The 12,851-nt window shown below is 44.2% G+C and overlaps 1 protein-coding gene across 1 annotated transcript in view; it reads right to left on the bottom strand.

Moving 5' to 3' along the window:
• The window catches only part of gss (glutathione synthetase), a 76,768-nt gene that overhangs the window by 34,861 nt on the left and 29,056 nt on the right, over positions 1-12,851 (bottom strand). The window contains exons 4-5 of the mRNA XM_068000253.1: positions 11,654-11,729; positions 7,583-7,722 (exon numbers count right to left, since the gene is read on the bottom strand). Of these exons, the coding sequence (XP_067856354.1) occupies positions 7,583-7,722; positions 11,654-11,729 (216 nt within the window). The remainder of the gene's footprint in view (positions 1-7,582; positions 7,723-11,653; positions 11,730-12,851) is intronic.

The raw sequence follows: 12,851 nt of genomic DNA, 5'->3' as shown, positions 1-12,851 counted from the left end.
AGTTGTGGTCGAACCAGTGTTTTATAAAGGTTCAACATAACTTTCTTGCTTTTGTACTCTATGCCTCTATTTATAAAGCCCAGGATCCCGTATGTTTTTTTAAAAAACTGATTTCTCAACCTGTCCTGCCACCTTCAAAGATTTGTGTACATATACCCCCAGGTCTCTCTGTTCCTCCATACCATTCAGAATTGTACCATTTAGTTTATATTGCCTCTCCTCGTTCTTCCTGCCAAAATGTATCACTTTGCACTTCTCTGCATTAAATTTTATCTGCCATGTGTCTATCCATTCCACCAGCCTGTCCATATCCTCTTGAAGTCCAACACTATCCTCCTCACTGTTTACTACACTTCCAAGTTTTGTGTCATTTGCAAATTTTGAAATTGTGCACTGTACACCAAGTCCAAGTTATTAATATATAAAAATGCAGCGGTCCTAGTACTGACCTCTGGGGAACACCAATGTATACCTTCCTCCAGTCCGAAAAACAACCGTTCACCACTACTCTCTGTTTCCTGTCTTTTAGCCAATTTCATATCCACGCTGCCACTGCCCCTTTTATTCCATGGGCTTCAATTTTGCTGACAAGTCTATTATGTGGCACTTTATCCAACACCTTTTGGAAGTCCAAATACACCGCATCAACCGCATTGCCTTCATCAACCCTCTTTGTTACCTCATCAAAAAACTCAATCAAGTTAGTTGAACATGATTTGCCTTTTACAAATCTGTGCTGACTTTCCTTTATTAATCCACACTTGTCCAAGTGACTATTAATTTTGTCCCTGATTATCGTTTCTAAAAGTTTCCCCATCACCGAGGTTAAACTGATTGGCCTGTAGTTGCCGGGTTTATCCCTACACCCGTTTTGAACAAGGGTGCAACATTTGCAATTCTCCAGTCCTCTGGCACCAAACCCATATCTAAGGAGGATGGGAAGATTATGGCCAGTACCTCTGCAATTTCCACCTTTACTTCCCTCAACAACCAAGGATGCATCCCATCTGGACTGGGTGACTTATCTACTTTAGTACAGCCAGCCTTTCTAGTACCTCCTCTTTATCAATTTTTAGCCTTACAGTATCTCAACTACCTCCTCTTTTCCTGCGACGATGGCAGCATCTTCTTCTTCGGTGAAGACAGATGCAAAGTACTCTTTTAGTACCTCAGCTATGCTCTCTGCCTTCATGCGTAGATCTCCTTTTTGGCCTCTAATCGGCCCCACCCCTCCTTTGACTACCCGTTTACTATTATATACCTATAGAAGACTTTTGGATTCCCTTTTATGTTAACCCCCAGTCTATTCTCAAACTCTCTCTCTGCCCCTCTTATTTCCTTTTTCACTTCTCTGTATTTTCTATATTCAGCCTGATTCTCGCTTATATTAATCAACCTGACATCTGCTATACGCCCCCTATCTCTGCTTCATCTTGCTCTCAATCTGTTTCGTCATCCAGGGAGCTCTGGCTTTGGTTGCCCTACCTTTCCCCCTCGTGGGAATGTACCTCGACTGTACCCGAACCATCTCCCATTGCTCGATTACAATTTTGCCTGCTAATCTTTGCTTTCAATTTACCAGGGCCAGATCCGTTCTCAATCCACTGCAATTTGCCCTCCTCCAATTAAGTACTCTTGCTCTAGATTGCTCCTTGTCCTTTTCCATAACTAATCTAAACCTTTTGATACTATGATCACTGTTCCCTAAATGTTCCCCCACTGACACTTGCTCCACTTTATTCCCCAGAACCAGATCCAACAATGTCTCCTTCCTCGTTAAGCCAGATACATACTGATCAAGAAAGTTCTCATGAGTACACTTCAGAAATTCCTCCCCCTCTTCGCCATTCACACTATTACTATCCCAGTCAATATTAGGATAGTTGAAGTCCCCCATTATCACTACTCTATAGTTCTTTCACCTCTGTAATTTTCCTGCAAATTTGCTCCTCTATATCCTTCCTACCAGTTGGTGGCCTATAGAATACCCCCAGTAGTGTAATGGCTCCTCTATTATTTCATAACTTTAACCAAATAGACTCTGTCCTTGACCCCCTCAAGGACATCCTCTCTCTATAGCACTGCAATATTCTCCTTAAAATCAATACTGCCACCTCCCCGCTCTCTTTTTTTCTTGTTTATCTTTCCTAAACACTTTGTAACCAGGAATATTTAGTACCCAATCCTGCCCTTTTTTGAGCCAGGTCTCCGTTATCGCCACTACATCATATTCCCATGTGGCTATTTGCGCCTGCAGCTCACCAACCTTTATTTACCACATTTCGTGCATTTACACACATGCACTGTAAACCTCTCTTAGAACGTCTCATATTCTCTCTTAGTCTGATCCCACCTAATACTGTACTATTTCTTACTCTAGTGTCATCTGTCAATCCCAATTCTTTGTCCATCTTGTTTCTCCTTCCCAATGCTACATCCTGGTGCCCATCCCCACGAGGAGATTTTTTTTTAAACGCAGCAAGTTATGATCATCTAGAATTCACTGCCTGGAAGAGTGGTGGAAGCAGATTCAATAGTAACTTTCAAAGAGGGAATTGGATCTCTATTTGTAAAGGAAAAATTTGCAGGGCGATGGGATAAGAGCAGGGGAGTGGGACGAATTGGATAGCTCTTTCAAAGAGCCAGCACAGGCACAATGGGCTGAATGGCCTCCTTCTGCACTGTACCATTCTATAGGGAGGGTTGGGTGTTAAGATGTCTCTGGATGGATATATTAAAATGGGCCACCTGTCCTTCCTCGGCTATAATTACCTTATGCTCTTCTCTGCTCTATGATTCTAAAGTAGTCCCAGCAAAATTTACAAATGTATTAGGCATTGGTCACAGGAAGTCTGGTGTCTGGAGCACTGCTCCTCTGTTTAGCTGCTAATGTTCAATGATATTTAACCCGGTCTGTCCCTTTTAGGACACTGCTCAACCACTCTGGGGAAATCATCAAGATAGGAACATCCCAAGGTCAGTGACAAGCTAGCTGCCAAGGCAAATTTTCTGTAGCTTGCAACTCCCTAGCCGCTGCCTTTGGAGAGAGGCCAGATTATCAAGGTCAGAAAATAGCCAACAGAAAATGACCGGCTTTTTCACCTTTTAAAAAAAAGTTAGGCTATGATTCTTTTGCATCTTTACAAATGACATTTGAAACTATTAACTTAGGCAATAAATATCTCCGCACTTACACCAGGTGCAAGTACATGCTTGGCATGTGTGACTAAGTGTGGCACTCTCAAACATAACCCTTTCAGGTGTGACGGCCACATGCTAGACAAGACTCTTGTATGTACTAACACAGCTTCCGTGGCATTGCTCACAGCAAGTGCACCGTTTTATAACGACAGGAGGATTACACTGTGTGATGCATCCCATACTGCTGATGGGCTAAGGCATAGCTGTATTTAACTTAACCTGTCCCTATTTAAGGCCAATTTTGAATTCCTGTAAAATGGCAGATCCTGAGGTCAGAGTTTAATTGCCGTCTGGCAAGTGAAGTTTGTAAATTGTCAGGTCCTCATCATGAATAAAACAACGCAGTTTAATGTAATTATCTGTCATTCTTTATAAAATTCTCTCAGAATTGGTCGCTCAATTGTTGAATCATCACCTGTCTGAGCAATGAATATAGGCCTAGTCGACCCAATCTCTCCTCATACGTCAGTCCTGCCATCCCAGTATTCAGTCTGGTAAACCTTTGTTGCACTCCCTCCATGGCAAGAACATCCTTCCTCAGATAAGGAGACCAAAACTGCACACAATACTCCAGATGTGGTCTCACCAAGGACCTGTATAATTACAGTAAGACATCCCTGCTTCTGTACTCAAATCCTCTTGCAATGAAGGCCAGCATACCATTCGCCTTCCTAACTGCTTGCTGCACCTGAATGCTCGCTTTCAGCGACTGGTGTACAAGGACACCCAGGTCTCGTTGCACTTCCCCTTTTCCCAATCTTTCACCATTCAGATAATAATCTGCCTTTCTGTTTTACAACCAAAGTGGATAACCTCACAATTATCCACATTGTATTGCATCTGCCATGTTCTTGCCCACTCACCCAACTTGTCTAAATCACATTGGAGCCTCTTTGCATCCTCCTCACAGCTCACATTCCACCCCAGCTTTGTGTCGTCTGCAAACCTGAAAATGTTACATTTAGTTCCCTCGTCCAAATCATTGATATATATTGTGAATAGCTGGGGCCCAAGCACTGATCCCTGCGGTACCCCACTAGTCACTGCCTGCCACCCGGAAAAAGACCCCTTTATTCCTTCTCTGTTTCCTGTCTGTCAACCAATTCTCAATCCAAACCAGTACATTCCCCCCAATCCCATGTGCTTTAATTTTGCACACTAAACTCTTGTGTGGGACCTTATCAAAAGCCTTCTGAAAATCCAAGTACACCACATCCACTGGTTCTCCCCTATATATTCTACTAGTTCCATCCTCAAAAAAAACTCCAGTAGATTTGTTAAGCATGATTTCCCTTTCATAAACCCATACTGACTTTATCCAATCCCGTTAATGCCCTCCAAGTGTTCTGTTATCACATCTTTTACAACAGACTCTAGCATTTTCCCACTGATGATGTTAGGCTAACTGGTCTGTAATTCCCTGTTTTTTCTCTCCCTCTTTTTTTAAATAGTGGGGTTACATTTGCCACCCTCCAATCTGTAGGAACTGTTCCAGAGTCTATAGGATTTTGGAAGATGATCACCAATGCATCCCCTATTTCCAGGGCCACTTCCTTTCGTACTCTGGGATGTAGATTATCAGGCCCTGGGGATTTGTCAGCGTTTAGCACCATTAATTTCCCTAGCACTATTTCTTTTTGCTAATACTGGTTTCCTTCAGTTCCTCCATTTCACTAGACCCTTGGTTCCCTAACATTTCTGGCAGGTTATTTGTGCCCTCCTTTGTGAAGACAGAACCAAAGTATGTGTTTAATTGTTCTGCCATTTCTTTGTTCCCCATTATAATGTCCCCCATTTCTGACTGTAAGGGACCTACATTTGTCTTCACTAATCTTTTTCTCTTGACATATTTATAGAAGCTTTTACAGTCAGTTTTTATGTTCCCTGCTAGTTTACTCTCATACTCTATTTTTCCCCTCAATCAATCTATTTGTCCTCCTTTGCTGAATTTTAAACTGCTCCCAATCCTCAGGCTTGCTGTTTTTTCTGGCAATTTTATATGTCTCCTCTTTGGATCTAATACTATCCCTAATTTCTTTTGTAAGCCACAGTGGAGCCACCTTTCCTGTTTTATTTTTGTGCCAGACAGGAATGAATAATTGTTGTAATTCCTGCACACATTCTTTGAATATTAGCCATTGCCTATCCACCGTCATCACTTTTAGTAAAGTTCCCCAATCTATCATAGCCAACTCGCACCTCATACTTTCCTAATTTCCTTTATTTAGATTCAGGACCCTAGTTTCGGATTCAACTACTTCACTCTCCATCTTAATGAGGAATTCTATCATGTTATGGTCGCTCTTCCCTAAGGGACCCCACACAACAAGATTGTTAATTAATCCTTTCACATTGCACAATACCCAGTCTAGGATCGCCTGTTCTCTAGTTGGTTCCTCAACGTATTGGTCTAGAAAACCATCACGTACGCACTCCAGGAATTCCTCCCCGACAGTATTATTGCTAATTTGGTTTGATCAATCTATATGTAGATTAAAGTCACCCATGCTTATAGTTGTACCCTTCTTGCATGTGTCTCTAATTTCCTGTTTAATGCCCTCCCCTACATCTCCACTACTGTTTGGGGGCCTATAGACAACCCCCACCAATGTTTTCTGCCCCTTGGTGTTTCTTAGCTCTACCCATACAGATTCCACATCGTGATTTTCCAAGCCAATATCCTTCCTCACTATTGCATTGATTTCCTCCTTTACTAACAACGCTACCCCACCTCCTTTCCCTTTTTGCCTGTCCTTCCTAAATATTGAATACCCCTGAATGTTCAGTTCCCATCCTTCGTCACCCTGCAGCCATGTCTCCGTAATTGCAACTATATCATAACCGTTAATATCTATCTGTGCTGTTAATTAATCTAGCTTATTGCGAATGCTCCGCGCATTAAGACACAATGCCTTTAGACTTGTCTTTTTAAGATTGCTGGTCATCTTAGTTTTATTTTGCACTATGGCCCTATTTGTTTCTTGCCCTTGTTTTCTCTGCCTTCCAATATTGCTTCTTCCCTTTCTGTCTTTTGTTTCTATCCTTGTTTCCCCCTCCTCTGTCTCCCTGCTCAGGTTGCCATCCCCTTGCCATTCTAGTTTAAACCTTCCCCAACAGCACTAGCAAACACCCCCGCGAGGACATTGGTCCCAGTCCTGCTCGGGTGTAACCCGTCCTGTTTGTACAGGTCCCACCTTCCCCAGAACCGGTCCCAATGTCCCAGGAATCTAAATCCCTCCCTCCTACACCATCCCTGCAGCCACGCATTCATCCGGTCTATTCTCCTGTTCCTATACTCACTAGCATGTGGCACTGGTAGTAATCCTGAGATCACTACCTTTGAGGTCCTGCTTTTTAAATTTATCTCCTAACTCCTTAAATTCACCTTGCAGGAACTCATCCCTTTTTTTTTTAAACTTATGTCATTGGTACGATATGGACCATGACTACTGGCTGTTCACCCTCCCCCTCCAGAATGCCCTGCAGCCACTCCGTGACATCCTTGACCCTAGCACCAGGGAGGCAACAAACCATCCTGGAGTCACGTTTGTGGCCGCAGGAACATCTATCTGTTCCCCTTACAATTGAATCCCCTATCAATATGGCCCTGCCACTCTTATTCCTCCCCTCCTGTGCAGCAGAGCCACCCATGGTGCCACGAACTTGGCTCTTGCTGCTTTCCCCTGATAAGCCATCTCCTCCAACAGTATCCAAAGCGGTACGGGCGGGGTACCGGAGGACTCCCACTACCTTTGTAACCGTAATCGCACAAATTGAGGGGAAAGAGCAAGGGAATGGGACTAATTGGATAGCTCTTCCAAAGAGCCGGCACAGGCAGGACGGGCCGAACGGCGGCCTCCTGTGCTGTATGATTCTATAAGACGCAGTGCCTTCAGGAGAGGGGGAAACAATTAGAAGGAAGAAATAAGACTATTTTGCCAAATATTCAGCGAGTGCTGGCCGACTATCAGATGGCAGAAGACATCACAGCCGAGCCCGGTGACAGCCACACGCGTGTGTCCAGTACGGGTTGCTGCTGAGAAACGGTCAGGGGCAGGAACCCAAGTTTACTTCCTGCAATCCAAGACCACTGAGGCAGACACAGGATAGACGGGGAATCGATCCTGGCTTCATTCTGGTCTGCACAGCTCAGACTCCGAGACATTACATCTGAGCCACTGGAGAGGCAACTCTAATAATATAGGTGAGATGACATAAAATGTACAGCTCAGAAACAGGCCATTCAGCCCAACTGGTCCATGCTGGTGTTTATGCTCCACACGAGCCTCCTCCCACCCTAGATTGCCAGAGGCTATTCGTGTCTGTACACATCAAAGGTCAATTTTAATTTCGCTGCCAAAACCTCTAGTTCAGCTCTTACCGATGCACATCTGGGATTCGGGCAGCCAACCCCGCGTAACCAGCAGCAATGGTGTTAATCTCTATTTGTTTCAGGGAAATGATGTGATCATGTCTGTTGTCAAACATGTAGTCAGATCGGTTTATACCTAAAGTAATAGGCTGAACAAGGAAAGAGAGAAAAAATAAATGCATCTTTAGTTGATTTAAAGAACAAGGGCAAGAGATGGAGCAGTTTCAACACAGAATGCTTCCTCTATTGACTTCCCCACGTATAGATTTTAACAAAGTGTCCGACCCTTTAATAATATGATGCAATTCTGTCCCCCATGACCTCAGCAATTTTCTCCACTCCCTTCCTGCAGAGGTTACTGGGTTGCGATCAGGAGCAGAAACTGCCCGTTCTCTAATGCAGAGGGATTTAGGATAATTATAAAGAAAGACTTGCATTTATATAGCGCCTTTCATGACCCAAAGTGCTTTACAGTCAATGAAGTACATATGAAGTGTAGTCACTGTTGTAATGTAGGGAAATGCGGCAGCCAATTTGCGCACAGCAAGGTCCCACAAACAGCCATGTGATAATGACTGGATAATCTGAATTTTAATGTTGTTGGTTGAGGGATAAGTATTGGCCAGGACACCGGACAGAACTCCCCTGCTCTTCTTTGAAATAGTGCCATGGGATCTTTTACATCCACCCGAGAGGGCAGATGGGGCCTCGGTTTAACTTCTCATCCGAAAGAAGGCTCCTTTCACAGTGCAGCACTCCCTCAGTGCAGCACTGGGGAAGTGTCAGCCCAGATCTTGTGTTCAAGTCTTTGGAGTGGTACTTGAACCCAAAACCTTCTGACTCAGAGGCAATGGGCTAACACTGAGCCACAGCTGACACCCTTGTAGCACTCAATGAAACATATAAACCCCTGACAGGGCTAGACAGACTAGATGCAGGGAGGATGTTTCCCCTGGCTGGGGGGGTCCAGAACGAGGGGTCACAGTCTCAGGATACGGGGTAGGACATTTAGGATTGAGATGAGGAGAAATTTCTTCACTCGGAGGGTGGTGAACCTGTGGAATTCTCTACCACAGAAGGCTGTGGAGGCCAAGTCACTGAATATATTTAAGGAGCTAGATAGATTTCTAGACGCAAAAGGCATCAAGGGTAGAGAGCGGGAATATGGTATTGAGATGGAGGATTAGCCATGATCATATTGAATGGCGGAGCAGGCTCGAAGGGCCGAATGGCCTACTCCTGCTCCTGTTTTCTATGTTTCCAGCGCCCTTACTGCTGGTTAAATCGGCTAACTCAAAACAGACTGGGATTACAACTAAACTGCCTCGACAACAAAAACAACTTGCATTAATTGAGCGTCTTTCATGTTCTGAGTCAGGAAATGTGTTAACCAGCTGAACTGCCAGGGAGAATAATTTATTCATTTTATTTTTACTTTGCAAAAAAAAATAAAATACTCCTCCTAGAAAATGCATATTAGGTGAGGACATGAAATGATGCCCCTCATTCTCAAATATCTTGACAGTCTTTTTTCAAGACTCCCGAACGAACACTTGGGCAAAGTTACCAGAGTGGCCCCAGTGCCCAGCAAGGAGTCTACATTTTCAGAAGAGAATGGGTGAATTATATATTCAAATTTTGGATTTTTTCTAACATGAACGTTTGTGAATTGTATGGAGATTTTCAAGTGAGTTCCCCCCACCCCCTGCTGAGACGTAACCGACAGGAAGTCTTCCAGGAGCAAGGTCCAAGCGCAGCTACAAACAAGCGAAAGGCAACGCATACAGGTGGATGTCAGAGGAGAGGCAGTGCAGCAGGACGCAACAGTCGGCCACGTTGAAAGCAGCGGAGAAATCAAGGAGGGGCCTTGACAGAAATCAAGACTCAACTATGATGTCTCCACATAATGAAGAGGGGGTGGCCGTGCCATGAAGTTATCAGGGTGGATTGATAGCTATCACGCCAGAGCAGTTATCCATTGTGATTGGGAACCCAGATGTGGCTAATTGCATTTCTAATCAGGGTAAAAAAAAAGAATCATAGACGCCATTGTTGCGCACGTGATCTCAATACTCATTGCAACAGCAGTAGGCCATTCAGCCCCTCGAGCCTGTTCCGCCATTCAATTAGATCATGGTTGATCTGTACCTTGATTCCATATATCTGCCTTTGTTCCATATTCCTTGATATCCTTATCCCACAAAAATCTATTGACCCAAGTCTTGAAAATTTCAATTGACCCCCAGCATCCACAGCCTTTAAGGAGAGCGAGTTCTAGATTTCCACTACCCTTTGTGTGAAAAAGTGGTTCCTGATTTCACTCCTAAATGGCCTAGCTCTGATTTTAAGATTATGCCCCCTTGTTCTGGATTGTCCCACCAGAGGAAATAGTTTCTCTGTATCTACCCGATCAAATCTCTACCTCATTTCAAATACCTCGATTAAATGCTCGTTCACATGGCGTTATGTATGTTGTACTTTATCCTTTTTTGTGAGTTTGTTGGTAAAATGGTAAGACGGAAATCAGAGCGTGCCGAGTTTTTTCTGATTGAGTGCTTTGCTTCCTTGGTTACTGAATGGTGCTAGATGTTTCTTGAGTAAATATACACGTGATGTGCATTTACCTGTATTGTGTGCGTGTGTATACAAGGTGTTTTCTGCTAAAGTGAGTGCATGTGGCTAAAACTTTGCCGCCGTAGCCGCAACTGTGACTAGTCAGCAATTTCCAGTGGACAAAACTGCACTGGAGCCTCAGTGTTGTAAAGGGCAAAACTGCGATGATGTCCAATAAAATCTGATAAACAATAGGGGGAAGCAGCAATGTCAGATATGCAGAGATGTTTACAATCGTGGAAGTTTCTGCTACTAGCACTAATTTGAACTAAGCACAACAGTTATTAGTAAGCCCCGTTATCATCAAGCTTAGGCATTTGTCTGCCCATACAGCTATGCCTATCTCAGCTGAGCCACTCAGTTTAGGATAATGCATCCAATTGAGAAAGTTAGAGAGAGAGCAGCAAATTATGTGGCACGAGAGGGGGAAGGCCAAAAAGAGTTTCCTTCTAAGGCCAAGTGGATAATGGTGTAACACTTAACTGAGCCATACAGACCAGGGGGCCCCAGGTTCGGTTCCTGGCCTGTGCTGAAGCAGGTGATCGCAACCAGGGCAGTAATTAGGGTGCCACAATTGGTCTCAACCCCACCTGCACACCCCCCACCCCACCCCACCCCCGCGCGGGCTAAAGGGTGGAAAAATAAACAGTTGGCCGGGGGTGGGTGCTCATGCTATCCGCCAACACGAGCGAGAAAACACATATATATGCCGGGAAGATGACAGGATCAGGCTCAGCTGTGTTGCCCTCCACAGTTGAGCAGCCTGCTGGCACTCGCATTGATGGCTCACACGGGTGAGGTCTTGGGAGAACTCAGGGCACCTGGGGAGTCAATGTATCAACGAGCTGTACAAAAAAAGTCTAGGCTGCGTCAATGACCCCTTCCCATACTGCTCAAATTAACTGCTTGAGATGAGGTTGGCCAACAAGTGGTATAGCAGGACATCGCAGCTAAGGGTTGGAATATTCCATATCCTCAGCCTCGGAAGGTACATCCGGAGGTGGCAGGGAAAGGGGGAAATCAAAATCCCAATAACAAAAGTACACAGCAGCTTCAGGACTCGTTTGTACTTCATTGGCTGTAAAGCGCTTTGGGATGTGAAAGACGCTATATAAATGATAGACTTTTTGCGAGTAACATGGTACCAATACATTCGAGGGAACATCACGCTTCAGCTAATATGCTTTACACTTTCTGCGTGATAACTCTTAATTCATCACTTAAACTGTTCCCAATACGGCCAGTGATGCTGGTGTTGTACAGTTCAAAACCCTCTCCACGCACGACCCAAATATAGGAGGTCAGAGTCTATCAACTACATTGCTGAAAGTCTCCCACAGTTCAAGAGGACGTTCACACACTCAGTTATACGTTTTCATCAAAAATCCCAGTGAAAACAGAACGATACTTTTGAAAAGGATCAATTTCCGCCCCCCCCCCCCCATAAAATAAAACAAGATCCACTACCTGGGCAATACCTTCTTGAAGCACCTGCTTGTAGATGCTGAATAGACTAGCTGTAAATTCATCCACTTCTATGGTGCTGAAAGAGATATCAGGGAAGTCATATTTGACAGATTGCAACAAAGCGTTTTGGTTCCTTGTGCACAGTCATAATACACTGCAATTGAAAAGACGGAATTTATACCATACTCTGCCAAAAGTTAGGCTGCACCAACAAAACTCTTTGGATATATTTTTATACTTTAATCCACAGGTCTGATTTCCTACACATTCTAACAAATTTGCTAAGATGCTGTTCTTGGCAAGCCAGCGGATGCACAGTTTTAAAAAGGACAGATACAGTACACCATAATCCACCTGGAGTGTGGCGTTCAGTTTTGGGCACCGCAACTCAGGAAGGATCACCTCAGCACAGGTCACCGGATAACGATCAAGAGCAGGAACCACAGACGATTTCTCCCACCCGAGTCCAGCGGTTTCGAGACCAAGTGTTGCACCTCGACACGACACTTAAATTAAACACAGTCTTCAACAGCTGAACCAGCAGGGTAGCTCAGGCCACCTAGGAGTACAGGTTCATAGCTCCTTGAAAGTGGAGTCACAGGTGGATAGGGTGGTGAAGAAGGCATTCAGCTTGCTTGGTTTCATTGGTCAGAACATTGAATACAGGAGTTGGGATGTCTTGTTGAAGTTGTACAAGACATTAGTAAGGCCACACTTGGAATACTGTGTACAGTTCTGGTCACCCTATTATAGAAAGGATATTATTAAACTAGAAAGAGTGCAGAAAAGATTTACTAGGATGCTACCGGGACTTGATGGTTTGACTTATAGGGAGAGGTTAGATAGACTGGGACTTTTTTCCCTGGAGAGTAGGAGGTTTAGGGGTGATCTTATAGAAGTCTATAAAATAATGAGGGGCATAGATAAGGTCAATAGTCAAAATCTTTTCCCAAAGGTAGGGGAGTCTATAACGAGGGGACATAGATTTAAGGTGAGAGGGGAGAGATACAATAGGGTCCAGAGGGGCAATTTTTTCACTCAAAGGGTGGTGAGTGTCTGGAACGAGCTGCCAGAGGCAGTAGTAGAGGCGGGTACAATTTTGTCTTTTAAAAAGCATTTGGACAGTTACATGGGTAAGATGGGTATAGAGGGATATGGGCCAAGTGCAGGCAACTGGGACTAGCTTAGTGGTATAAAC

This window comes from Heptranchias perlo, chromosome 19 (assembly GCF_035084215.1).
Source record: "Heptranchias perlo isolate sHepPer1 chromosome 19, sHepPer1.hap1, whole genome shotgun sequence".
Classification (NCBI taxonomy): domain Eukaryota; kingdom Metazoa; phylum Chordata; class Chondrichthyes; order Hexanchiformes; family Hexanchidae; genus Heptranchias; species Heptranchias perlo.
Note: the sequence above shows the minus strand (reverse complement) of the source record. Positions and strands in the feature narration are given on the sequence as shown.